At 34.8% G+C, this 27,774-nt stretch overlaps 1 protein-coding gene across 1 annotated transcript in view; it reads left to right on the top strand.

The window, feature by feature from the left end:
- The window catches only part of PTH2R (parathyroid hormone 2 receptor), a 103,888-nt gene that overhangs the window by 48,464 nt on the left and 27,650 nt on the right, over nt 1–27,774 (top strand). The window contains exons 3-9 of the mRNA XM_029225627.1: nt 460–570; nt 677–798; nt 8,538–8,635; nt 11,865–12,054; nt 12,986–13,139; nt 19,766–19,826; nt 26,934–27,000. Coding sequence (XP_029081460.1) covers nt 460–570; nt 677–798; nt 8,538–8,635; nt 11,865–12,054; nt 12,986–13,139; nt 19,766–19,826; nt 26,934–27,000 — 803 coding nt within the window. The remainder of the gene's footprint in view (nt 1–459; nt 571–676; nt 799–8,537; nt 8,636–11,864; nt 12,055–12,985; nt 13,140–19,765; nt 19,827–26,933; nt 27,001–27,774) is intronic.

The raw sequence follows: 27,774 nt of genomic DNA, 5'->3' as shown, positions 1-27,774 counted from the left end.
GGTGGTTTGTGACCACCTAGCTGATCTCCCTGTGCTATGCGGCTGCTTCCCACTAGCTATCTATTTTATGTTTGGTAGTGTATATATGTCCATGCCACTCTCTCACTTTGTCACAGCTTACCCTTCCCCCTCCCCATATCCTCAAGTCCATTCTCTAGTAGGTCTGTGTCTTTCTTATATATTAATTGCTATAACTCATATATATTGGAGTCACTAAAATATGTTTAATTTATGCAAATCAAATGTTCCTATCAATGGGCCTTTGATGAGGCTAGGTGGATGAGTTTTGGGGTATTTGCATCATATCTACCCCATTCTAGTTGCCAAAACTACCGATTTGTTTTACAGTGCCTGTGTTTTACATAGGCAGTGACCTGAAATTTTGTCTTTTGAATGCATTCATTCTCTGCTTCTAACTGCATCTTTGTTTATTTGCTTTTTAATTTTTTTCCTTATCAGAGGGAAATTGTTTCCCAGAATGGGATGGACTCATCTGTTGGCCTAGAGGAACAGTGGGGAAAATGTTGGCTGTCCCATGCCCTCCTTATATTTATGACTTCAATCATAAAGGTATTGAATTTTTCTGAAATGATTAATTTGGAATAGAAATATTTTTTTTTATAATGGACTCTACAAGAACTGAGCAGTCTCAGTGTTTTTCTTCATGTCTTCACAGGAGTTGCTTTCCGACACTGTAACCCCAATGGAACATGGGATTTTATGCACAGTTTAAATAAAACATGGGCTAATTATTCAGACTGCCTTCACTTTCTGCAGCCAGATATCAGCATAGGAAAGGTAATGGTATCTTTGCATTTGTGAACCCCTAAGGGAAAGCAAAAGTCTTTATACAATTCTTGATTGTCAACCACTATTATAAAAATCCTTATATTATATGACACAAAGATCAAAAAAGATAAAAGCAAGGTTGGAATCTTTTCAGATACCTAGTTAAGGAAAGGTCTAGGATCTGAAACATTTTTTTTTCCTGTTTTAAGAAGTTAGTATTTTATTTTATTTTTTAAAAGTTAATTTTTATTGGAGTATAGTTGCTTTACAAGGTGTTAGTTTCTACTGTACAGCAAAGTGAATCAGCTATACATGTACATATATCCCCTCTTATTTGGATTTCCTTCCCATTTAGGTCACCACAGAGCATTGAGTAGAGTTCCCTGAGCTATACAGTAGGTTCTCATTCATTATCTATTTTAGGACCTGAAACATTTTGATATTTTCTTTAGGTTAGAGTGACCTGGCTGAGATATATGCATATATACTTATAAATATGTGTCTGTTATATTATGTTTACATTACACTATATGATGCTACATTATTTATGTATAAAAATTCAAATTGGTAGTCAGCAACGTGATGCATGATTTTTTTCTTGGTTACCTATGAATGGCTACATCTCATCTCACTCTATTCCTGGAGGAGCTTTGTATTTTTGAGATGTATTTTCCATATCATAAGATTTGCCAGCAGGTGATTTCATTAGTATATGAACGATTAGAGTTTCAGAATTAAAGAGGAGCAAGGGGTGCCTTATAGGTCTTCTCACACAATACCTTAATTTTACACGTGTGAGGCAATTCAGAACCAAAAGTTAAGTGTTGGTCAAAGTGACACAACTGGATCATGGCAGGGTCAGTGCTGTTTCCGGTATGGTAATCATATGTAAATTTCAAAAACTTCTAGATAGTTACTTTTAGGTTATATGTGGTGGATTAAAAGTTATGCCTAAATTCCTATCACGCAGACCTCGTCAGTAAAATGCATGATGCTATAAGCATATGATTCTAGGAATGAACATGGTAAGTTGATGTATAAATGATTTTATGAGGATCCTGAGAACAGTCATAATACATAACTCTCCTAACATTAGACATTTTTCTTTATGCTTGATGATATTTATTTTTTGGTGGGGAGGGAGGGAGAGCAGTGGAAGAAGTGGTAAGTTGGAGTTTTCTTCGTTTGATTTTTGTTTTTTGGCCATGCTGAGCGGCATGTCGGATCTTAATTCCCTGACCAGGAATCAAACCCACACCCCCAGCATTGGAAGTGCAGAGTCTTACCCACTGGACTGCCAGGGAAGTCCCTGTTTGATTTTGCATTAATAGTCAGAACTTCTTTTCTTAACTTTTTTTCTAGCACAAAGCACTACCACCTTAATGACTCTTTAGTAAATTGCCAAAAGACCTCAGTTTTGTATTTCACTGTTGACATGCTTCTTAGATAAAATTAGTCAATGTGAGGAGACAATTATGTACTCTACAATGGAACCAAAGCCAACAATGACTTAATATAAAATACTTCAAAATAATTTCAATTTCATTGATATAAATAAACATTCACAATAGTTAGTATACTCTGCTATGAATTTGTGCATTAAATGATGATAAGGGCAAGTCTTCACAGCTTTTAAATGGCCATTAAATTATATCATGATTTTATTTACACTTAACTCTATTCAGAATATTACAACCATTCTTTTTAATTACTATGTATTCCAAGAATCAAAATAGCTAAGGATGGTGAAATACCCAAAATATATACTATTTTATATAAACATGATTTAAAAGTTAGCTGAAAAATTTGATTTTGTTAGTGTAAGTAATTTTATCTCCTTAATCAAAAATATAAAGAGTGTTTTCTATTGTTTACAACCCTTAAGCAATAACTTGAGAAAACTTAAGAATGTAAATATCTTTTAATAAGAAAACTGGATACCTTCTAAAGTTTTGATATAGTGTAGGACAAAATGATATTACTTATGAGATATTAATTATTAATGGTTATAATCAAGAGTTTTTGCATAAAAAAAGGTAAAAATGAAAAAGTGCATTTAGAATAAATGCCACATCTTTATAGGGGACATAAGGTAAAGATTTTTAAAACATCTATTGTTTTGTTCTTTAAATAATTTCCATATCATTGACTTGACAAAATGAGCTAATTACTTTCAATAAAAAAAGCAAGAAAACTCTTATGATGGACCATGAGGTTGTTAAATTCTTTAGAGTATGATATTTTAAATAGTAGCATACTGTAGAAATTACCATATATCTCATGTCTAAAGGTTATATGGACTTTTGGACAGTAATTTAACAATATATATTAAGAAATTTCAAGGGGGTCATATCCTTTGATCTTATAATTATAATTCTAAGATTCAAGCATAATGATTTGAAGTGGGGGGAACTGAATGGAATAATATTCATTGAACCATTAATTATTATAGTGAATATTCTGAAGAATTTAAATTTCCAATGAAGAAATGGTTAAATAAGCTCAAATATATACTTTGTGTCAAGAGTTTGTGGTCTTGGGAAACTCCTTTGTTATACAGTTACCCGGAAAAAAAAATCAGATAATAAACTTGTATATAAATTGGGAATGCAAATATTCAAAACAGTAGGAAATGATACATAGAAATAGAGTGAAAAGAAATACATGAAATACAGTGTTTCTTTTTGCTTGGTGGGAATTAGGGAATTTTTTTCCTTCTCTTTTTTGTATTTTACACATTTTCCAGATATTTTCTATAAAAAGTTTAACATTTTATTAAGAGAAAATAATATGTAATAAATGTTTTAAAACAGAAACAAGAGACAAAGTCAGGATGTGGGAAGTTGCAACAATAAGAATAAGTTGAGTAAGATGCAAAATTAATAATTTGTAAAAACCTATCAGTAAGCTGAGGATGCCAAGAAGTCTAAATAAACCTAATTGCAGCAGTGGGAAAGCCCTTCTTATGAGAGAAAAGACCTATGGCTGCATTTATCCCTGGCTCTGCACCAGAAGAGGAGCAACCAGGCTATGGAAGGGGATAAAAAGAAAAGAACCAGACTTTTAAAACAACTTTTATCAGACAAGGACTGGAATAAGGGCTTAGAATTCCAAGGAATGAACCCCAGTCACAGTGAGCTATCACCCATCAGCCAGTTCTTTCCCATAAGCCTTCACTGAGTGTCTAGAGCCAGTGTGCCAAAGGCTGGGGTGTAGCAGGTGAGCCAAGAGAAATTTCCCAAGATGTGCGTAGGACCCTCACAGAATGAGAGGTAGTTGTAAGCTGAAGGCATGGCATGGAACAGAGGAGCTAAGAGACATCTCTTGGGGTATCTGTGGCTCTCTTTAAGTGCATGACTGCTGCAGCTCATAGACCAGGGGGAGGGCAGGAAAGCTGAGACAAACCCCCAAGATGACAAATCTCACTAAGTGAAAGGCAGCAGCCTGACAAAATAGAGCTGAGAAAGATCTTTCCTAGGCACATGATGTCTTCATCCAAAGCAAGGCAGTGGCTAGCTGAGAACTGGAGCAGAGCAGCATAATGGAGTGACATCTTCTGAGATGCAGAAAGCCCAGGGCAGAGCTGGAGAGCAAAGTGAAATTTCCAGCAGCTCCAAAGCTGATGGATGGTTCAAAAAGCAGAAAGAGTCCTTCTGTGGCTTGGAAAACTGTCAGATGGACTAAAACCCATATACTGGCCACTAGAGGCTGCTGGTGCTCAGATCCCACAATCTGCTGAAGGAAAAGTCTCGAATCTGCTCTCAAAACCTAAAATCAGGATAAAGGGAATCATAAAAACAAAAAAACCGAAGCACTGCAGCAAACCCAGTCCCAGTTTAAAAACAAAGTAATCCATCCTCCCAACCCAAGAAGCCTGGTAGAGGAAGAGGACTGCCCTTTTCAGGCTGTTAATATTACATACTCCAGTCCTTACTCTTCTTTTACCTACAATGCCTGTAGTGTAATAAAAAATTACAAGGTAAGGACCCAAAATCTAGAGTAAAAACAAAAGCAGGAAGAAACAGATGATCCAGATGTTGTAATTTGCAGATGAGGACTTGATAATTATTATAAATATGTTAGATGATTTAGTGAAAAATGTGCATAAAACAGGTGGGAAAATCAGCAGAGAAATGAAAACTTAAAGAAAAAGGAAATTGTAGAATTGAAATATTCAATTAAAAAATGAAGAAGTTATTTGATATGCTCAACAGCAAACTGGACACAGCATGATAAAGATCAGTGAACCTAAAGAGAGGTCAGTAAAAATTATCCAACTGAAGCATTAGGAGAAAAAATAAATTAAAAAAACAGAACCATCTGAGACTGTGAGATAATATGTAATTGTCTAAACATATGTGAAATTAGAGGTAAAGAGAGAGGGAAAGAATAGGACAAAATAAATTCTGAGAAGGCAATAGCCCATAATTTTCTAAAGTGGATGAAATAAATCAATCCACAGGTTCCAGAGATTCAGCAGATACTATGCAGGGTAAATAAAAAGAAAACCATACTTAGACATATCATAGTTAAACTGCTGTGAATCAAAGTAAAAAGAAAATCTTAAAAGCAGTGAGAGAAAAAGGGCACATTATATTCAGGGGAGCAACAACTAAAAAGATGCTGTGTTTTAGTAATAAACAGTGGAGGCCAGAATACAATGGAATGATATCTTTAAAGTGATAATATTCATTAAGACAGAGGCAAAATAATGATATTTTTCAGACAGAAAATATCCGAGACAGGTTATTTTCATCAGCCTTTCAGTATAAGAAATGCTCAAAAAAATTCTCTAGGCAGGAGAGAAATATACCAGATGGAAGCATAGATTGTCAGAAAGGCATGAGGAGTACCAGAACAGGTGTATATGTGGATAAAAATGGCAGACTAAAATAATAAACAAAACTATATACCTATCCTTATTTATTGCTATGTTTATATCTATCGTTATATCTATAATTTAATTCATTTAAAATTTGTTGACTGCTTAAAGCAAACATAATAGCCTCTTATTGGGGTTTATAAATTATGCAGAACAAAATCTAAAAGGGACAAAGGCTAGGGGAGCAAAATTGAGTACATGATTGTAAAGTTCTATTTATATGGTGAAATAGTTCAATATTACTTAAATGTAGGCTCTAATAAGTTCAGATGCATAACCAAGTCTCTATAGTAACTGCTAAAAAATAACACAAGTTTTGGGAATTCCCCGGCATTCCAGTGGTTAGGATTCCAAGCTTTCACTGCCAAGGGCCAGGGTTCAACCCCTGGTCAGGGAACTAAGATCCCTTAAGCTGCCCCCCACCCCAAAACAAAACAAGACAAACCCACATGTGAAATACTAAGAAATACTTGATTGATTTCCCCATCCCCTACCCCCCAATAAAAGGTAAGGAAGTAGGTACAGAGGAACAAAGAAGAGATAGGACATTTAGAATGCAAATACCTGTATGTTAGATTTAAACCCAGCCATAGCAATGATTGTATTCAAGGTAAGTGAACTGAACATTTCGCTTAAAAGGCAGAGGTTGTCAGAATGGATAATAAAAGTATGAATCAGTAGTTTGCTGTCTTTGAGAAATGTACTCTAAATATAAAGATACAGATAAATGTAATTACCAAGACGGAGGGACATTTCAAATTATAAAGAATCAATTTACCAAGAGGAAATAATCCTAAATATACATGCATTTAGGAGCTCCAAATTACATGAAGCAAAATTTGTCAGAGCTAAAGGGAGAATAACCAAATTACAGCATGTTGACATTTTAAAGAATGCCATTTTCTTAGTAATTGATAGAAGAATTGGACAAAACCTTCTATAGAATATATTTCAAACAATTTGAATAAATTGACATTTGTAGATTAGTATTCACAATAACTGCAAAATTTACATTCTTTTAAAGTACTCACCAAAGTTTTATCAAGATAGAACATATGCTGGGCTATAAAACAAGTTTCAATAAATCTCAAGATTAAAATCTTATGGAGTATGTTCTCTGACCACAAAAGAATTAATTGAAAATAAATTAAAATATGTATACAATTCATAAATAGTTGGAAATTATGTGACCAATGGCAAAAGTTTGAACTGAATAAATATGAAAGCTCAGTATATATAAAAAATTGTGGGAAACAGCAAAAGCAGAGTGTAGAGAAAGATTTCTACTTTTCAATGTTTAATTAGAATAGAAGAAAGGTGAAAATTCAATGATCAAATCTTCCACATTAAGCTACATAATGTAATACCGAGAGCCACCACCGAAAGCACTATACAGAAATATAAATCAAAATGGAATTCTACAAAATGTTCAAGTAACCAGGGGTGGCAGGAAAAGCAAAACACAGAAATGAAAAACATAACAGAAAATAAAAATATAAAATGATGGACTTAGCCTTAACATATCAATATTATATTAAAAGCAAATGGTCTTAATATACCAATTAACAGAGATTGAAAGAGTCTATAAAAAACATGACCCAACTTTGTATGTTATCTACAAAGTTTGAAACTCTTTTCAAATATGGTATATGTAGGTCACATGCATACCATGCAGTACTATGCAGCAATAAAAAAGAACAAACTTAGTATGTGTAACAACTTGAATGCATCTTGAGGTTATTACTCTGAGTGAAAAAAACCAATCTCAAAGATCATGTTCTGTATGATTTCATTTCTGTAACATTTATGAAATGACAAAATTATCGAGATAGAAAACAGATTAATGTTTGGCAGGTGATAAGGATGGTGGAGAGGAACAGGGTAGGTATGACTGTAAAGGAAACAGCACAAGGAACATCTTCGTGGTGATGGAATAGTTCTGTATCTTGATTGCAGAGAAGGTTACAAAAATTTTCATATGTAATAAAATGACACAAAACTGTAAACACATGAACTGCACCAATGCCAAATTCCTGGTTTGATATTTTAGTGAACTTATGTAAGATGTAAGCATTGGAGGATACTGCGTGAAGGGTACATAGGACCCTTTTTACTATCTTTTCCACTTCTTTTGAATCTAGAGTTATTTTAAAATACAAAAAAAAAAAGGAATGAACCATTGATTAATGCAACAATATCAGTGAATATCAAAACAGCATATTGACAAAAAGAGTATATACTATATAATTCCAAGAAATATAAGAACAGTTGAGAAATATATGAAGTACATGAACAGATAAAGCCAATTTGTGGTGACAGAAATTGGAACAGTAGTTACCTGGGGGTGGATGGTGGGTGGATTTTTGACTAGCAAGTGGCACAACGAATTTGGTTTGTCAAAACCCATCAAACTGCTCATTTTAAATCTGCACATTTTGTCTCATGTAAACTACAGCTCAATAAAAAAGCTAAAGAAAACTAGAACTAATATTCCAAAAGTGACATATTTTTTTTTACCAGTTTTAAAATAGTCTGTAATATGTGTTTTATTTACTCCAAATATCACATGTTAGATATACAGTTCCAATTAGTTAAAATGAACACTGTAAAAATACATGAAGTAAATTTTGTAACATTGAATTTGGCCTCACTTAAGCAAGAAGAAATGCCAAATATTTTAATTATATCTTTAACCCTGACTTGAATTTAGGGAGTAAAAGGAAGGCCAGAAAAATAACCTGTATATTATACGAATGTGGTCACACATTGCCTATCTTTAAAGAGGTTAAAAGCATGATTTTTAAGTTTATCTACATCAAATTATTTGTTCAAACCTGCTTTTCTGATTAAATCTGTTGCCCTCCAGCAAGAATTCTTTGAACGCCTCTATGTCATGTACACTATTGGTTACTCTGTCTCCTTTGGATCTCTGGCTGTGGCTATTCTCATCATTGGTTACTTCAGGTGAGTGATTCCCAGTCACTTTCTCCATGAAGGGGTAGTTCTGTTTCTTATTCATCAAAGACACAGACCTCTCATAATCTGTACCTCCAAATACTTTTCCCAAACACAAGTTTCTGAATTCAGTCTAGTGTAAAATTATTTGACTTTGACAATTTATTTTTGATGAAAAATTCAGGGTTCTTCTTTGTTTAAAAACTTAAAGCATCAAAGCAGTATGAAACCATTAAGCCAATAGATCTGCACTGTAGTATATTTTTGCAAAGTGACGCAGACTATTGTCAAGTGAGTTACAAAAATTTTCACTCATGATGTAAAGACTTATTTCACGTTTCCCAAGTGATTTTGGTGCCATAGGACAGAAATTCATTTTAAATAATCTCTAATTGATTTGATATCATATATAAAGAAATAGTATATATTGATTTTGCTGTGGTTTAATTTTTATCCACTTAAACTTTTGTCTAATTCAATTCAACTTAATCTAAGTCAACACAGAATTTTGGAAGCCAATATGGAGATAAAACAGTGAACTACATGTATAGGCTGATGCTTGCAGCTGGTTTGTGACACAAATAGCTGAGAAAACAATGAGTTTACAGTTTGAGAAGTGCTGTGATTCAGGTGGCTTATAGTGATTTGGGAGGACAGAGGAGGGACAAGAGAGAAGACTTCCCAAATGACACATGAGTATACACAAAATTTAACCAAAAGAGGAGACTGAGGAGAGAGTTCCAAACCTAAGTTTAGATCAAGAAAAAACATGGAATATCTGAGAATTGAGAATTTTGCTGTAGGCAGGTGATGGACACTGAGGCTAGAGAGGTAAGCAGCCTGGGAAGGTATTGAGACCGGTATATGGAATCTGAACTTCACCCTAAGAGCCAGTGAGGAGCCATGAAGGATTTTAAGCAGAGGAGTGACATGGAACGTGCATTGTAAGGTGGAGTGTGAACTGGTGGTAGGAAGCCCATTTGGAAGATGCTAGTAGAGTCATCAGGACAAGAAGATGGTGGCCTGGCCTAGGGCAGTGGCCTTGAGGATTGGATAGAAATGGACAGTTTTGTGACATATTAAATTAAGAATTGTACAATTGAAAAAATTTAGTGCTAAATTATATGCAGGAAAAGGAGTGAGGTTAGATGATACATTAGAAAATGGAAATAGAGGATTTAGAAATTAACAGAAACTATAACTAAAAGAAAAATTTTATATTTTGTTTCCTATTATCTTACAATCCTCTCTTCCTTGAAACTTCTCATACCTATTTCCTAGTTTACTTTTCTCCTCTGATTTATAGCTGTCTGATGTATTACCTGATGTTTTACTTATTTATCTTTTTATTTTTTGTCTCTCCCTCTAGACTGTAAAGCCACACAATAGTAGGCATTTATTTTTTTCTGTTTGCTCATCGCTGCACTCTCAGTAGTACTTGATATGTCCTGGTGCTCAGTAAATGTTTGTTGAATTAATAAATAATGACTAGTTGTAACATTCCAACCACTTCCAACAGTTTCTCATATAGTGAGTGGTGTAGTTTATATTTCCAAGGCATTTGCTTTATTGATTTACTAGTCCATTGGTTCAACAAGCGTTTTTCTCTGTCATGTGATAGTCCCTTTTTGGTATTGATGGAGGCCGAGTTAAGATATGTTGAAGACCAGAAAAGTAGTATATACACCATTGAGAGAAAATGACACATTAGATGATTATCAATTAAAATATTACTAGTACTGTAATGCAGGTTTCATAAAGGGCTTTGGGAATACTAAGGAACTAGTCTAAAACTAACAAGATAAGGGAGAGAGATTTCCCAGAACAGCTGGTGTGTGAGCTGATACTGAATGATGAGAAGGAATTTGGCACATTCCAAATGATGTACAAAGGTCAGAGGCACAAAGGAGCAGAGTATACACAGGGAATATAGAAGGGTCCCATATGAATGCAGCATTTGATGCATAGGGAGGAGTGGCCATATGGGAATGGCCAGGGAGAAACTAGATTTTGTAGCATTGGGTTTTACAGGCTCTTGTCAAGGGCTTTGAATTTTGTCTTATAAGGTAGTGTACAGGGAGCCAATGAAGTTTGTAAATAGAAGGGTAACACGATCACATTTGTGGGGTTGTAGAGGGCTTCCTCAAAATAACCTCGTGAAGTTGGCTTGGCAGGGATGATCTCATTTGAGAGACAAGAAACTGAAGCTCAGTGTTCAAAGTCACAAGGTCATAGGTGGTCCAGCTGGAAACAGAACCTTCATCTTCTGGCTTGGATCCAGAGTTCATTCCATTACATCAAAGTTAGCTGTGGTTGTTCAAAATAATAGATAGATATTTATGAGAATAAAAGTTACATGAAATTTCAGGAGGATACAAATGACTAAGTAATAATTCCTCAGTTTACATAATAGTTTATCAGAGTATTTAACAGTAGATTCTTTCTATATAATGAAATATAAAAATATATTACTGGATTAAAACATTTCTTCTTTTTCTTCTGGATTAAAACATTTCTTACTTCCTTATACTTGAGTACTTTGTCTTTTCAGGAAGAGACGTAGTATCAGTGTGTTCATTGTACACGAAAGCTCAGCTTTTTTCATAGTCAAGCAATGGCAGAGCTGGGCCTTTTGACCAGATTATACATCCCTTTGCCTGGTGTTTTTGATTTTGTTTTAATCAAACTTAAAAGAAATCTTTTTTTTTTGGAGTTACCTTTCTGCACTAGTTGATGCTGCTATATCTACTCCTGAGTATGTTACTGACTTAACTTGTGTCTAAGATCCTTTTATAATTCCAAAGCTTTTTATATTAAAGGAAGCTTGTTTTCTCTCTAACATTCCTAGGAAATAAAACTGTGTAATTCTATCAAAATATCTTTTTCATATAGAGAATATATTGAAAATGTGAACATTCCAGTTTTAATAAGGCTTATCCCTGTTCAAGGTGGTTCTCCATCGATTATTTATTACCTTAATATATAGTATAATGTAATGCTATAGTATAATGTAGCATAATATTTAACACTGCATAATCTGGATAACCATGGTAGCTGATCAGGATAAATTTGAAATTAATTCTCAAAAAGCTACATTTTAGTTTTTGACCCCAATTGTTTCTGTCTTTGTTCAGGTTTATTTCTTCTTTTTTGGGAGGAGTTTGAGCTCATTTATGTATTTTCTTTCTCCATTTCTAATTTTATGCAAATCTAAATACTGAATATTTTCTCTCCATAGACGATTGCATTGTACTAGGAACTATATCCACATGCACTTATTTGTGTCTTTCATGCTGAGAGCTGCGAGCATCTTTGTCAAGGACAGAGTGGTCCATGCTCACATAGGAGTAAAGGAGCTGCAGTCCCTGATAATGCAAGATGACCTACAGAGTTCTGTAGAAGTGCCTCTTGTGGACAAATCACAATATGTAAGTGTTTTCACCATGAGCCCTTGCATGGCTCACCACTTTCAAAAGTAAAAAGCCCACCTGCAAGACCAGGAGCTTGGGATTTAAAAACCCAGGGCATTTAGTTCCTTTATTGTAGCCTCAAAGACTTTTTCCCAAATAAGATTCCATGGTACTTGATTCTGCTCTTAAACGTCCTGTTGTTATTTAGTAAGTAGAATCACCCAATAATTCAGTTAATGAGAAGCATTATCACCATTGAAGCAATATACCTGGAAATTAAGTAGAATAGATTGATTGTATTGATGGTGTGAATTAATGCTGTCGGTATCTTTGCCCTTTGCCCTGTAGATCGTTGTTGTCTCTGCTGATTCTAATTCTGGATTGGCTTTGTGACTTTTTAAATGAACTAGAATGAAGTAGGTGTGATGGTGTGTCAGTTGAGGGCAGACCTCTATGAGTGAGCCTAGCCAAGATTAGCTGAGCTTTGCCCAAATCAGCAGAATCATCTAGCCAATCAATCGATTCATAAGACATATTAAATGTTTATCACTTTAAGCCATTAACTTTTGGGGCATAAAAAAGACCAGAATAAAATAAATTCATGGTAGAACGATGGTTAAGTTTTCCTCTTTATGCTTTTCTTTACTTTCCTAATTTTCTCTGATGATCAGGTATTTTTATAAACAAGAAAACTTAAGGAAAAGTGATTTCTTGTAACTCCTAAAGGAATAAAAATCTTATTTTAAAAATAGAATCAAGCCAGCAGTCTTAGAAATGCTATGTTAAAATAACTTTGTTCTGGTCTCTTTCAAAAGTCTTGGCCTTCCCAGGTATAAGAGATATTAGATTATAAAAAAATAAATGGAGGAACTGCTTTTTAGTGGTCTAATGTTGGAACCAGTACGATTAGGAATTCTAATATGGTGCAATGTTGGTTTATTTGTAACAGATTGGGTGCAAGATTGCTGTTGTGATGTTTATTTACTTCTTGGCTACAAACTACTATTGGATCTTGGTGGAAGGCCTCTATCTGCATAGTTTAATCTTTGTGGCGTTCTTTTCGGACACCAAGTACCTGTGGGGCTTCACCTTGATAGGCTGGGGTAAGGCATTTCTGTCTCCTTTCCTTTTCAACTGGATTATGGATTGTAGGGCTTTCTGTCTTGCCTGTCATTAGCATTCTTTCTGTCATTTTCCCGAAAGAATCCCTCCCTATTCTATCTTTATCCTTTCTTTCTCTTTAATTATTCAGGAAATGTATTAAGATCAAGTCTATAATCCTCCCAGTGGTAACAAACTTTTCACTTTTAATTTAGGGTTAGTGTTCTTAGGCCAGATTCTTGAGAGGATTCTTTGGGGGAAATACCTTGTTAGCCATGCACATTTAGAACTGCTGTGCTCATCGTATCTTATGTCAATATCTTGATTTAACAATAATTTCATCCTAAAAATTTTGATTTTTGAATTTCTAAGCTATAATGATGCACCTTTGATTTGTAATTCTAGGTCATATGATGAGAATGCCAGAAAGGAATTTATAGGACCATCTTGACTGCATTTAACAATGCAAATTACAAACTAATTACGTAGATGTCTTTTGGAAGGAAATAATTCAAATTACTTGCGGCATAAATAATTAAAAAAAAAGGATATTCAGCTCACATTCCAAAAATGCCTTGCCAATACTAGAGGGATTACTGAATTAGGCACTAGCTCAATGTGATGTGGAGAAAGGATGTTGTTCGTTTGTTATAATTTAAGAAAAATTAAAACTCATACGTGGTTAAAATTAAGAAGTCTCAATATTAACAATTGCTATTTTAATATCCAAATTATGACGTGCTCAGCACAGGGAAAAAAATCAACTAAGTGGCTCAAGATTAAATTTGAAGGTTTTTTTCCCCATCAAAATAAGAATTTTTTGGCCTGTTTTGTCTTAATATTGTCTTAACGTTTGAAAACATGAAGTAAAGGATATTGAATTTCCTGTTAGTTAATAACCTTTAAGAAGACAAAGGGTCAATTTACTGTCAAGCGTTATTTATTATGAAATAATAATTGTTGTGAATAAAAATTTATGAAAGCAGTTTGTTTTTAGGCTCTCCCTTATCTTTGACTAACAGTTACTAAAATAAAAAAAGATACACTTTATTTGTTTAGGGTTCTTTGGAAATTTTCTCAACAGTTTTTTGTAGTTTGCCTTCAAGGCAAAATTATATCTGTGTACCCACATAATTACTAGAAGTTAGTAAAGATGTTGATTGAAAATTCAACAATGAATTTGTCTGAGTTCCATTTTATTTTTTGGTTTTCTATGACATTGGTCACACTAGTAATAAACTTGTTTTTCTTTATTTACATATTGGTTTGATAGCAAATTTCCCCGTCAGCTCTTATTTGGGCTGTATCACTCAGTCTGTCGCTCTGTAAAATCAGGAGTTTGCCTCACTGAAACCCAGGAAACTAGTTTTCAAATCTTTCTATGAAAATGAGAATTAAAAAAAACAGTGAGGGTTCCAGTGAGCTTCTATGTAAGTATGAGGTTCTCACCTTCCTTTACAACTTTAATTATTTGTCCACAAAATTTTGTCATAAGAGTGACAATTACAGTAGAGAAGCATCACAACTTGAAATCCTCATTTCACCAAATGGTTTAAGAACATGCATGAAAGCAAGTAGTATCTACATGGAAGATCACTTTACAAAAAGTATCTTACATGCAATATTATGTAATTAACCACAATTAAAACAGTAACAAGTAATCTTTACAGAGTTATGGTGCTATAGTTGGTCTATCTTCCAGCTTCTCTCTTTGCAACTCCAAAACAATAAATGCTCTAGGCTAGGGCATATATAATTAAAAAATAGTAATATTCTTTTTTTTTTCGGTACACGGGCCTCTCACTGTTGTGGCTTCTCCTGTTGCGGAGCACAGGCTCTGGACGCGCAGGCTCAGCGGCCATGGCTCCGTGGCATGTGGGATCCTCCCGGACCGGGGCACGAACCCGCGGCCCCTGCGTCGGCAGGCGGACACCAGGGAAGCCCCCCAAAATAGTAATATTCTTTTAAGAATTCCTCTCTGCTACTGAAGTAAATATCCAAGTCTATTTGATTAATAGACTATTTTCTCTTATCTCAACACTGAGAGTATGATTTTAAAATATCATTTTTATTTCAGACTCATTTTTCCAACTTTCTATAAGAAAAATAAATATCAAAACATTATAGCTGCTTTGCAGAATCCTTTGCTAGACTAATCCATAGTGAACCCAGTTTCAGACTTTCTTCCAGTGATTTATTGGCTTCACTAGAGAAGTGAATTTGCTTGGATTCCTTTGTTGTTCATTTGGACCCAATTATTATAACTTTAAGCTCTCTTCAGCTAGGTGAATACTCAGCACTTTATTACTCACTTTGTAATGGTATGTGGCGTTGCATTATTTACATTGATTTTGCTGGTTCTTAATAATAAGTTGGCAAGGAAGGAAATCACCATCTAAAGAGGAACATATGCCATGTCTGCCTTAGTAAATTGAAGGCAGATATTTAAAATGACTTTTTTGTATATCTTTATCACAAAACAAGATGTGTAGAGGAGTAAAGGCAAATTCTAATGATGACTATGCTTCTTTTCTTTCAACTAACCATTTTCTTAATTTTTCCTATCCCTGCTCAATTTTCTCATGAATAAGGCACTTTATTCTCGGTTCCAACTACATATTTTAAAAATATATTTAATTCTATATTTAAAAGGTCAGTCAAAAGGTAACAAACTTCCAGTTATAAGGTAAATAAGTACTGGGGATATAATATACAACATAATAGGAAAAAAAGTGTCATTCCTGTTTCTTTATCCTTATTGAATGTGGTAATTTACCTCTGTATTAGCAGCCATTCTTAATTTTCACCTGTCAGATGAGATGCCAGAATGTATGTATTATCATATAAAAGCACCTATCCTGGTTATACCACATAGTCACGTCCCTGCTGCCAAGCTTTCTTGTAGAATATTTTCATATTTTGTATTATCTTAAAATAATCAGGAGAAAAATAATCAGAAAACACTTCCAGTTTTATTATCCCTGTATAAAATTATTTCAATCCAGCAAACATTTTTTGATCATCCATTTGGCAGTATATATAATTGAAATGCAAGATATATGTTAAAGTCCCAGCACACAAGAAGCATGGAGTCTGACCCTTTAGGTTATTTTATTTTTTGTAGGCCTATTCTCATCATATGTATTATATTCAAAATATTTAATTTATAAAATCTGTTCTTCATAAAATTATTTATGATAGTCAATATAACACCTTTATGCAATTAAAAATCTTTGTTGTTTGCTTTAAGCTGAATTTAAAAATCTAGAAAAACTGTTTCTCCCTTGCCCTATGATTTTTAATGCCATTATTAATTCTACCTTAAAGTCATCTTAAAGTTAAAATTATATTTAACCATTAGAGTCAATAAGAGATCTATATTTTGGCCCTGCTTTATGAAAGATAAGGAATTTGGTTCTCCCTGCTTATTACTTTTTCCAGACCTTCAAGATGTAATTTGGGGTTTTACTACTTATCATTAAAAAATTCTACAGGTTATTATCTGTTTAAAAGAAAATAAATTATAGTCAAATTTATATTTGTAACCATTATGTAGATTTATCTCTGTGGGTTCACCCGGTTTCAAGATTCCACCTCCTCTCCACCAATTGATCTTCTACAGTTTCTGCCCACTGGCAATATTTAATTCAGTAAACATTTTCTTTTCTATTGTAGCTCTTCGTTTTAGATTGGTCCTTTTTCATAATGCCTTACTCTTCTTCTAGAGCAGATTTTAGACTATGAATTAGATATATTTTTTAAAGATTTCTTTTGTTTACTGTAGTAATTCCATTTCAGGGGAGGGTAACTCTTCTGAAGTTTCATAAATAGACACTCACCTTTGTAACAATGGAAAACTTTAAAGGCTCTGCAGTTTTCCTTACAGAGAGGAAAGACTCATTCAGTATTGGCCTTAGAGTCCTATGAGACTTGAGAACAATTCTATCAAAATTGTATAGACGAATTTCTAGGTTCCTCAGAGAATGAATCAGCAAGTGATAGATACTAAATTCTAGCATCCTTCAGTGAGTAGAGAGGGAACTGAAGACATAGCTTGGAGCTTCATGTCTGACCAGTCAACAGACTGGATTCCCAGGGGAATCAAGTTTTCTGGTAAGACATTGTATGTCTGTAGCAAATCTGGGAATCCCCATGTCATGATGGGTTTCTAATTTTTAGGGTTAACTCTACACTTTATGATCAAGCTATGACTTTGCAATGCCACAGTGGCATTTCAGGAGGATGGTAAGGCTGAGGTTGGATTCTGTGAAGCATCTGAAGTGTCCAAAACAAGATAAAATTACATGGGCCAATATGGCAAGGCCCTTTTACCCCACTTTGGCTTCAAGGCATCTCTGGCTTATGTGGTGGGCTGCTGTATAAGTTTTTATTTGAAGAAAGTGTTTAATTGCTAAAGTTTTTTTGACTACTATTAGTCCAAACCTTCATTTTAAGGGAGAATAGTAATGAAGCCACACCAAAACTCGAGTCTACTTATTCTGAGACCAGAGATCGCCTCCCTCTGAGAATCACTTATTTATACTGATGTATTTTATGAAAATAACTCAGCTCTTAAGATAAATGCAAATATAGGATAACATTCCAATTTACATTAAATTTACTTAAAGTAACACTTAAATTTAAAATAACATCTAGATTTCAAAGATTTTTCCCTTTGTTTATATGTTCTTAATTAAATAATAATGTGATACTAAGATTGGTGACCAAAAATTCTTAGAAAGCCTCAAGGTGGTTTCTGTTCTTTATTCCTCCATGGTTGTCTCTGTGCTCATCTGTGAATGAGGGTCTTCCAAGAGGATGAGAAAAGCAATTTCATTAAGACATGGTGTCTGATATAAAGTATTTGCTATAATTATCATTTAAGACACAATTCCAAATCCAGCACCATTAATCAATGTCCTATATATAGAACATCATTCAGGAAATTGCCTGATCAGGAGGTTGTAAAGGAAGCAGAAGATGAAGACCTGCAAATGAGAAAATGTGAACATTTTGATCAAAGGCAGACACTTTTTAAAGATAACCAAGGCAGTAGAACGGCAAAGGGATCCAGGTCAGACCTTTTTGAACCATTCTGTCAGAAGGAGCCATGCTGTCTCCATTACACAGTATCATTCTTGTTTTTTCTTCATAGCGCTAATTAATAACTGAAGTTGTGTTATTAATTTTGCCTCCCATACCAGAATATAAGTTTCAGGAAAACAGGAATATTGTTTATTCTGTTCTTTTTTTTTACTCATCTGAGACTATATCAGTTCTTAACAAATGAAAAGGCATTTAATAAGTGCTTAGTGGATATATGTTTATACAGATGGATGGATAGGTGGACTAGATAAATAGATAGAATAGCAAGCTGAACCTAAGAATTAACCAGAATTGGGTAAATCTCTTTTGACAAAAATTTCCTAGAACATAGAATTCGAGCAGAATTTTTTAAAAAGGAGTTATATAAAAACAATAAATAAAATTGGAATATAGAGTCATAAAATTAAATAGCCACACAGGCAGGCTGAGGTTAAATTCAATTAGATCACTAAGGAGAACAAAGAAATTCCCTTTTGTGGGATATCACCTTCTTTTAATTTTTTTCTGAAATTTTTTTCATCTGAATCTATTTTTATGTTTACTTTTTTTGCTTAGAAAATATATCTGAAAATTTAGAAATGTATTTTTTAAAGGGTAAAGAATATTGTGTTAAAAAAACGTTCTGAGTTAAATTTTTTTTCTCTCTTTGTAAGGTGCTTCCTATGGTTTCTCTTCCTTTTTTTTAAACTTCTTTCTAAAAGGCCACATAATGAAGAGTTATCCATTAAATCCTTTGATCTTCTATTGCAGTGCTGCATAAAAGTTATGGTTTGTGATTTTTTTGTGATGTCAGAGTCCAGGTATAGCGTGAACTGAGCAGTCAACCTTTACTGGGGGCAAAGGACTCATGGAAAGTCAGTATAATAGAGTTGATGTTGCAAGCTCATAGGTATTTATTGTTTATGAAGGACAAATATGTCATGCTCAAATCATCAAACTAATATAGCACCACCCTTTGCTAAGCTTTCAGTGCCTGCAAATGCTTCTGCCTGGAGCCGATACAAACAAAAAAAGAAGGGCTAAACTGATCAAAACTTCCTAATTCTGTAACTTGCGGTATAGCCTCTCTATGCCTTCAACTTTTAGAATGAGAAAATTTGAGTATTTTAGAACAACAGCCTTCCTGCCACTTCTCATGAGTCCCTCTTGTTGCTTCACTCCTCTTGGAAAGCATGTGGCTTTCGGCATTTCAAGAGGCAAAGTTGGACGCACCGACCACCGCCTGCCTTTGACCCCGGGAACTTCAGTCCCCTCCATACATGGCTTAACCTTACACCCTTCAAAGGAAAATAGAGCCAGTCTTCATCTTCAGACTTTTGAGAACGAATAACATCAGTGTACCACTACCTTCTCAAACGGACAAGATGAAAATTAAGTGGACTTTTCATATTCACATAGCAACATTTTTCATGCCTGTTTTTCTCTCTCACCTTTTAATAGTATATTTTTATGTGATGAATATAAGAAAAAAATCCCTTAATCTCAAAAGAAATATGGTCTCTGAATCCTTTTCTGATTGCAGGGTTCCCAGCGGCATTTGTTATAGCCTGGGCTGTGGCACGAGCAACTCTGGCTGATGCAAGGTGAGTGGAAACAAGAAGAGGTAAAGCAAGAGCCTGGGATTTTCTCAAGACTTGCTGCTGTTCTTGATGACATTGCCCTTTAGGGACGTTATGTGGGAAATTACCTTGTAGCCTCTGATACATTACCAGCAAGCTATCCATCCCAGAGTCATGGGACAGAAAGACTCACAGACCCGATTAGGATGGTCATAAACTCCATGGTTTATGAAATCAATTTGAAACATACAGTGAGAAGCAAAGGGGAAGAGATGGGTAAGTTAACACACTTAGGATATCATGCACACAGGTGAAAGGACTGCACTACCTGAGTCCTGGGATAGGCAGTGCTCATATCTCCTCTCGGTCTCTCTCTCACTCTCTCTGCCACATCAGCATTCCCCACTGATGGTGTGGTTATGAGGACCAGAAATGTGGTTGCAACAAGGGGACCCACAGACAGAAGGTGCCTTGGGCCGGAGACACACACTTGCTGTCTCAGAGAGATATAAGGGAAAGTTCACTTGGCCATGGCTCTAGCTTGCCACTTAGCCTGCTGAGCAGCTCTGGGTTTTTTTTTGCGTTCTTTGGGCAAAGGATATGTGGCCATGGGTTCCACCAATCAGTGGCTGAATTAAGACATCAAGACTATCAAGTACTTCCTGCATATTTGGGGATACTTTGTGCCTCTTATATATTATTTAGTGCTCAGTTGCCCCAGATATTTAGTACCTGTGCTTAACATGCATGTGCTCTACTTACTAACTACTGATCTACATTTAATGCAAACTGTAGGTTTAATCCACCCCGTTTGTTCTCTTGTCTTCTATAGTGTAATTAAATATTCTTAAATGATAAAACAAATGCACATTAGAAGTGGAATCCATCCTAGGGAATCACTAGCCCCCCAGTTGTCTGTTTCTCTTTGGGTGCTACATGATGAATGGAGACTGAAACATTCATTTTTTCATATTATTTCTGTTTTTAGTAATGGTGAGTCAAAGAAAGAAAAGGAGAACATGGAGAAGCATTCAGTGCCTGCTCTTTGCTTTCATGGTCAAACTTATTGCTTGGAATGAATTGTGTCTCCCCAAAATTCATATGTGGGAAGCCCTAATTCCCAGTGTGACTGTATTTGGAGATACGGCCCTTAAGGAGGTAATTAAGGTTAAATGAAATCCTAAGGGTATGGCCCTGATATGATAGGATTAGTGTCTTCATGAGAAGAGACGCGAGGGAGCTCCTTCTCTCTGTGTATGAACATGAAGTAAAGGTTTTATGAGTACACAGCAAGATGACAGTGCCTTGCATTTTGATCTCAGACTTTAGCCTCCAACTGTGAGAAAATAAATGTCTGCTGTTTAAGCCCTCAGTCTATACTATATTGTTACGGCAGCTCGAGCAGACTAATACACTTATGATACATGAAAAGGCAATTTAAAGAGAGACAGTTTTAACTTATAGATGTAGTAATGCTGAGCATTCTTCCCTGTTAACAGAATACAGTTTAATATCCACAGATCGTGTACATCTCCTGACAGCAACTCCTTTTTGTTTGCTTCTTTCTTTCTTTGAGCCCGTACCTTTGTTTTGAGTCATTGAGTATTTCCTTCAGAATCATTTTGTCAGTTGTGCAGTGAAAAAAATGCCACATCATGTGAGCACCTGAATTCTACAAAGAACGTACCACTGTTCCCCCAAATCTGAAGTCTACAGATCATTATCTTTAGGTGCAGCCTTGCTCCAGAACTCCCCATTCATCAGCTTTCCCTCAGTTCTAGAACTTAACTGGCTTTGCTTTTTTTTTTTAAAATATCTTTATTGGAGTATAATTGCTTTACAATGGTGTGTTAGTTTCTGCTTTATAACAAAGTGAATCAGCTGTACATCTACATATATCCCCATATCTCCTCCCTCTTACGTCTCCCTCCCACCCTCCCTATCCCACCCCTCTAGGTGGTCACAAAGCACCAAGCTGATCTCCCTGTGCTATGCGTCTGCTTCCCACTAGCTAGCTATTTTACATTTGATAGTATATATAAGTCCATGCCACTCTCTCACTTCGTCCCAGCTTACCCTTCCCCCTCCCTGTGTCCTCAAGTCCATTCACTATGTCTGAGTCTTTATTCCTGTCCTGCCCCTAGGTTCTTCATAACCATTTTTTTTCTTAAGATTCCATATATATGTGTTAGCATATGGTATTTGTTTTTCTCTTTCTGACTTACTTCACTCTCTATGATAGTCTCTAGGTCCATCCACCTCACTACAAATGACTCAATTTCGTTTCTTTTTATGGCTGAGTAATATTCCATTGTATATATGTGCCACATCTCCTTTATCCATTCATCTGTCGATGGACACTTAGGTTGTGGCTTTGCATTATTGTTACTGAGCTGAACTTTGGGTTCACTCACCCGATGAGCAGCAAAGCGAATCTACTGACACTGGATTGTAGTGAGGAAAAGTACAGCTTTTATTTGCAGGATGCAAAGCAAGGAGAATGGGCAACTAATGCTCAAAAGACCTGAACTCCCTGTTGCTTTGGAGCAAGGGTTTTTAAGGCAACATTAGGATGAGGGTCACAGGTGCATGGTTAGCTCAGGGACATTCTTCTGACTGGTTGGTGGTGAGGTAACAAGGTGATGTTTTAGGAATCTTAATCATCAGTTTTCTGGTTCCAACGAGTCCAGGGTCTACATGCTTGTGGTCAGCATGTAGTCAACATCCTCCACAGGATAGGGGTCTTAGTTTCTGCAGAACAGCGCAAGATATGTATCAGATTGTTACCTGTATCCCTTCAGGAGGAACTAGGAGTCCTGTGACTCTGCTCTTCAAGCTATTACTATTTTTCTTGCTTGACTGCTTTTCCTTTGTTTCTGCATTTTCTCACTTCACTAATTAGTAACTGTTTGAGTCTGCTCTTTGGAACTTGGGGAAACCCTTGGAGACTAAAGCTTTTTTCTACAAACAGGAAGTGGGGACACAGAGGGGCTTGTACCCAGTAGGGTCCCGCAGGGTTTCATTTTTACTTACTTTATCTCTTTATGCCATTTGGATTTGTTGACAATTGGGGGTTAACGTTATCTACATTGTTATCATTATTGTTACATTTACCCAGTGATATTAGAAATCTCAAAGAAAACTTGCAGCATTGCTGTTTGATTTCTTAGAGGAGGGAGGGAGGTTGAGTCAGTAAAGAGGTACTAAATAATGCTAAATAATTTTACCCTGAGATGTGTAACCAAATCACTTAGATTTGGAATTTTAGAGAAGGTAGAATGGAAGGCATTGTTTGGTCCAATCCCCACATTTGAGAGATGAATAGAATGAGACCCAGAGATATCAGGTTACATCTCCAAAGCCTACAGCTAGCCTGGAGCAATTTTGACTCATTCATCCATTCAACAGCTATTCCAGGCCTTGAGCAAGGAAAGAAAGCAAATATATTCATAGTACATTTTATATTGAGTTAATTAGTTTTCTTAGTTATCTTGCATTTTTAAAAAAATCATAAACTAGATATTAAATCATTAATAATCATGTCTTTTTGCTGAAAAAATAAATATATGTTTATCATTTTTGAGAAAAAATCCATTAGGTACGTAATACTTTGAAAAATACAACTGATACTAAATATTGCTCTAAACCAGATGTATTAATGTAAAAATATTAAATATAAGTTAGATCATGTGACTCTTCTGCATAAAATATTTATTCCTACCTTACTTAGAATAAAATCTTGAATTCTATAGTGCCCTGATCTGAGTGTGATAATTGGGTTAAGGGGTCATTTTATATTTATTTTGCATAGAAAATAAAACTGTATTACCACATTCATGGCATGATTTTATAGTTGCCAGATTTGATTTCTCATGAAATTCAGCTTGTCTAAGTTAAAAAGTTTTTGTGGGTTTTCTTGAGTTTCGTCATCTGACCTATGTATAGTGCCATGTCACAAAGTTCAAGTGGAGAGAGCAGACTTGGAGCATCTCCAAAGGACAGATGGGGCCCCTGCTCATGTCTCTTATAGTTGCGATTTATAGTTTTCTAATCTGGCCTTTCAAAGCTAGAACTCTGACTTTCTCTGTATCTTAGACATTTAGAGATAAGCAGATAAGACCCAGTTTTAGAAGGTACTCTAAACTCTATAGAATATACAAAAGAAGTCTCTTCCAGTTCTAAAATTCTATCAAAGTGTTATTTGACTAAGGTAGGGTAAGATAATTGGGTAGTTTAGATGGGACAAATGACTTAAAAAGTGAATAATTTTGTTTTTCTTTTTACTTACAAAAGCAAAAACACCTTACAAGATACCTTATTACCTTCTCCCTGCTCATTCAAAGGAGATAAGAGATGCCAGCAGGAACCTTAGGGCTTGCAATTGAAAGGACCAAGGAAAGGTACACGCCATCATTCCTAGGAAATCTGCATGGCTCTCAGGGAACTTCACTTCCTCTACTCTTATCAGAGTATGAGTTGTGGAGACAGTACAGTATTCAATGAATATAATTCCCTGGATCCCTCTGGTGGAACAATGCATTTCCTGTTTCCAGTCCTGGCTGCAGGAAATCATACTTTCTAATCTGTCTGCTTTACCATTCAGCATACAGACTACTGTGTTTCATGCTCTACCATTCAGAACTACGTTTTTACCGACATTTAGTCCTGCATTTCCTAGAGTGTTAAAATTTATTTAAAAAAATCTGGACAGAGGGTAGTTTCTCAGCCATATTAACAAACATGGTGTGAGCTGGGACATTGAAGAATTAATGAAAAATAAGGATTAATAGCATTTTCTTTAAAATATCTGAAACCTCAGTTGCCTCTTATCAAAGGGCAAATTTGAAACTTTGACATTGAAAATGATCAAAGTCAAGTTTTTCCTGTTTTTAGAAGTAGCTGGTTTGACCTACTTCCAGATAAAAGTATTTTGTAGAGCTGAAATTGTGTAATTGAATTCTGGTGTGTTAGGAGACACCACGATGAAATGTCATTGAAGCAAAGAGGGAAGATTATGAAGATATTACCAGATGTCAAAGCTGAAAAGAAAATTTATGAAATCCAAATCTATGAAATCCAAAATTTAGTGAATCAAAGTTCAATTTATATTCTCACAATATGTGCCACTTTCCTTACAGTGGGAAGCCTTTTTAGCATAGTGTGATAGATGTTTTGCGCGACTCTAACACTTTTATCTTTCTTGTCTGGCTGAACAATGTGGAAAATAGATGCATACAAATAATATGGGCAATGTTCAATAATGTGTAAACAAGTAAGGTATATGCAAGTATAAAATGTCCCTGTGTTTGATTTCCATTCTTATTCAGTCTTCAAGCCCATTGACTTTGCAGATTTCAGTGTGGCTGGACCAGAATTACACTTTGGTCTAGGGGTCTGTTTGATTTAACTGTGGTACCTCCTTCCAATGGAATGCTGAGCTACTAAGCTCTCTTGGTACTGATATGGAAAGAAATCAAAAGTATACTATTAAAAGGAAAGGGCAAGTTACAGAACAGAGTGTACATTGCATTCTTGTAAGATGGGGAAAATAAGATTATAATATTTGTATGTGTTTGTATATGCAAAAAGAAATACTGAAAGCATATACAATAAAGTAATAAAAGATGTTACCTGTAAGGAGAAAGGCAAGGTCAGAGGTATACAGGAACATGGGGAGGACTGAGATGTCTCAATGTCTATCTTTTTATAGAGTTTGTTTTTTGAAATGAGAATGTATTGCCTATATACAAAATTATATTTAAAAAGTATGTTGTTATTACATGTGTACTGAAAATGTTTTACCTTCAAGGAATAGTTGAAATAGCTTTTTATTATCCATAATTTGTTCATTAATTTAAAAGTAACTTTCTTAATAAGTTTATTATCCAGAATTTAAAAATTATCATTATATCATTAAAATTTCTTTATAAAATTTCATTTACTGTTACCACAATCAATGCTAGGTTTTGTCTAAGGAGAAAGAAACTGAAGGCTTTTATTTATGTATCTTTAATTTAAAAAAAACCATTTAAAGTGCTACATTAAAGTTTCAAGTGGAACTAGTTTTTCTCAACTCTGTTCCATTTATTCTAGTGTAAGACCTTTACCACAAACCAGATTGGGTGAGGTTGGGTCTAACTTACTTTGAATTCAATTCAATTCAACAAGTGTTTATTGACCTCCTACATGCTATGTACTGTTCTAGGCACTTGTAACAGAAAACAAAAACAACAATAATCTCTGCCTATGTAAACTTAAATTCTAGTTGGAGTGAGCAGGAAGCAGAAAATAAATATAACAAATAAGTAAATCAAATAGTGTTTTTATTAAGTACTGTTAAAAACTAACTTTTTAAAATAGAAGATAAAATCATGATCTAATGCAAATATAAAATGAGCACCTATCAAGATTTTTTAACTCACTAATTAATGAGGAAACCAGTAAGATGTTGTAACTTGTTCAAAGGAGAAATAAAAGAATTACATGTTTATATCTAGTAATAGGTACACTGAAATAATTTTACAAATGTAAAAACTGGTCAATATTCACAGATCACTGAGCAATTACATTCCACCAAACACAGCTAATTTTCCTTTCTATGGACAAAAATCATTTGCATTCAGTTTTCTTCTACATTCCTATCAACAAGAATCATTTGCATGATTGTCAGTTTTCTGTTGCATTTCTGTGGATAAGAATGTACTAATGTCAATGTTCTACAACCAATGGAGTAAATTCTGAAAGTGAGAGGACTTTCTCTATCAACAAGGTTTAATTGTTATGGATCTTTCCAGTGATAACAAAAATAAAGAATCAGTGGTACCACATTTAGAAGACTAATTTTTTTGTGGCTCTAGAAACATAGTTTTGATTCTTTCATAAAAATAATAAACCACTATTTATAATACTTTACTTATCCCCAAGGAGTAGCTACTAGTATGGAAACCAGGACTGTTACACTTTTTTTTTTTTTTTTTACTGTTTTGGGTGTTTTAGGAGATTTTTTTTTCCCTGTCTACTTGTTTCTTAATCAAAAACCTGGGTCTGGAATTTTTGGTAAAACAAAATGTTACCTCTCACTGCTTATTTGCTTTGCTGATTCTTTAATGGGAGTTCTTTTTCATGTCTCAGATGCTGGGAACTTAGTGCTGGAGACATCAAGTGGATTTATCAAGCCCCAATCTTAGCAGCTATCGGGGTAAGTTTAAAAACCTGTATAGTTTAAATAAAGAAGAAAAAGATGCATAATTAAACTACTGCTAAAACCCAGAGAAAGCTTGTCTGTCACTTTGTTTCCTAAACCTCACATTACAGCAATAGCTGTTGGGAAAGTCTGGATTGGGGATCAGACCCTTATTCATGGCTGACACTGCGATCCATGAAGAAAGTGCATACCTTCCCTTTAATCTGCCAACATGTAGGGAAAATTCCGGGACTTCAAAATATCTATGAACATTTATAGGTTCAAGCAGTTGGGGCGGTCCTTAAACTCTTCCCCCTTTTCAGCCATTATTTTATAAAGTTCTGACCACCTGATCACCTGGTAATAGGTAGGAGGAGGGGGCAAAGATGTAATAGCAAGAGAACAGAGGAATTATCGAGAGAGAAAAATGATAGTGTGATTTATTATAAAACATTGCCTAAAGCTTTTATTTCACATACTTTCCCCAAGGAGTTAAGAGGATTCCATACTCTTTTGGACTGTCTAGTCCAAAAAAGACTAGAGTTGGCAGCCATATTGCATGGGACTTATCTGCCTGTATATTATGTCTGTGTTACAAAAGAAAACAAAATCACACACTTTGTGTCTAACAAAACTCACCAAAATGCTCAATATTCTGTAATAACCTAAATGGGAAAAGAATTTGAAAAAGAATAGATACATGTATATGTATAACTGAATCACTTTGCTCTGCACCTGAAACTAACAACATTGTTAATCAACTATGCTCCAATATAAAATAAAAATTAA

Source organism: Monodon monoceros, unplaced genomic scaffold (genome assembly GCF_005190385.1).
Source record: "Monodon monoceros isolate NGI ecotype Baffin Bay Population unplaced genomic scaffold, NGI_Narwhal_1 Super_Scaffold_16, whole genome shotgun sequence".
NCBI classification, from domain to species: Eukaryota; Metazoa; Chordata; class Mammalia; order Artiodactyla; family Monodontidae; genus Monodon; species Monodon monoceros.
The sequence above is the reverse complement of the archived record's forward strand: the minus strand, read 5'-3'. Positions and strand labels throughout refer to the sequence as shown.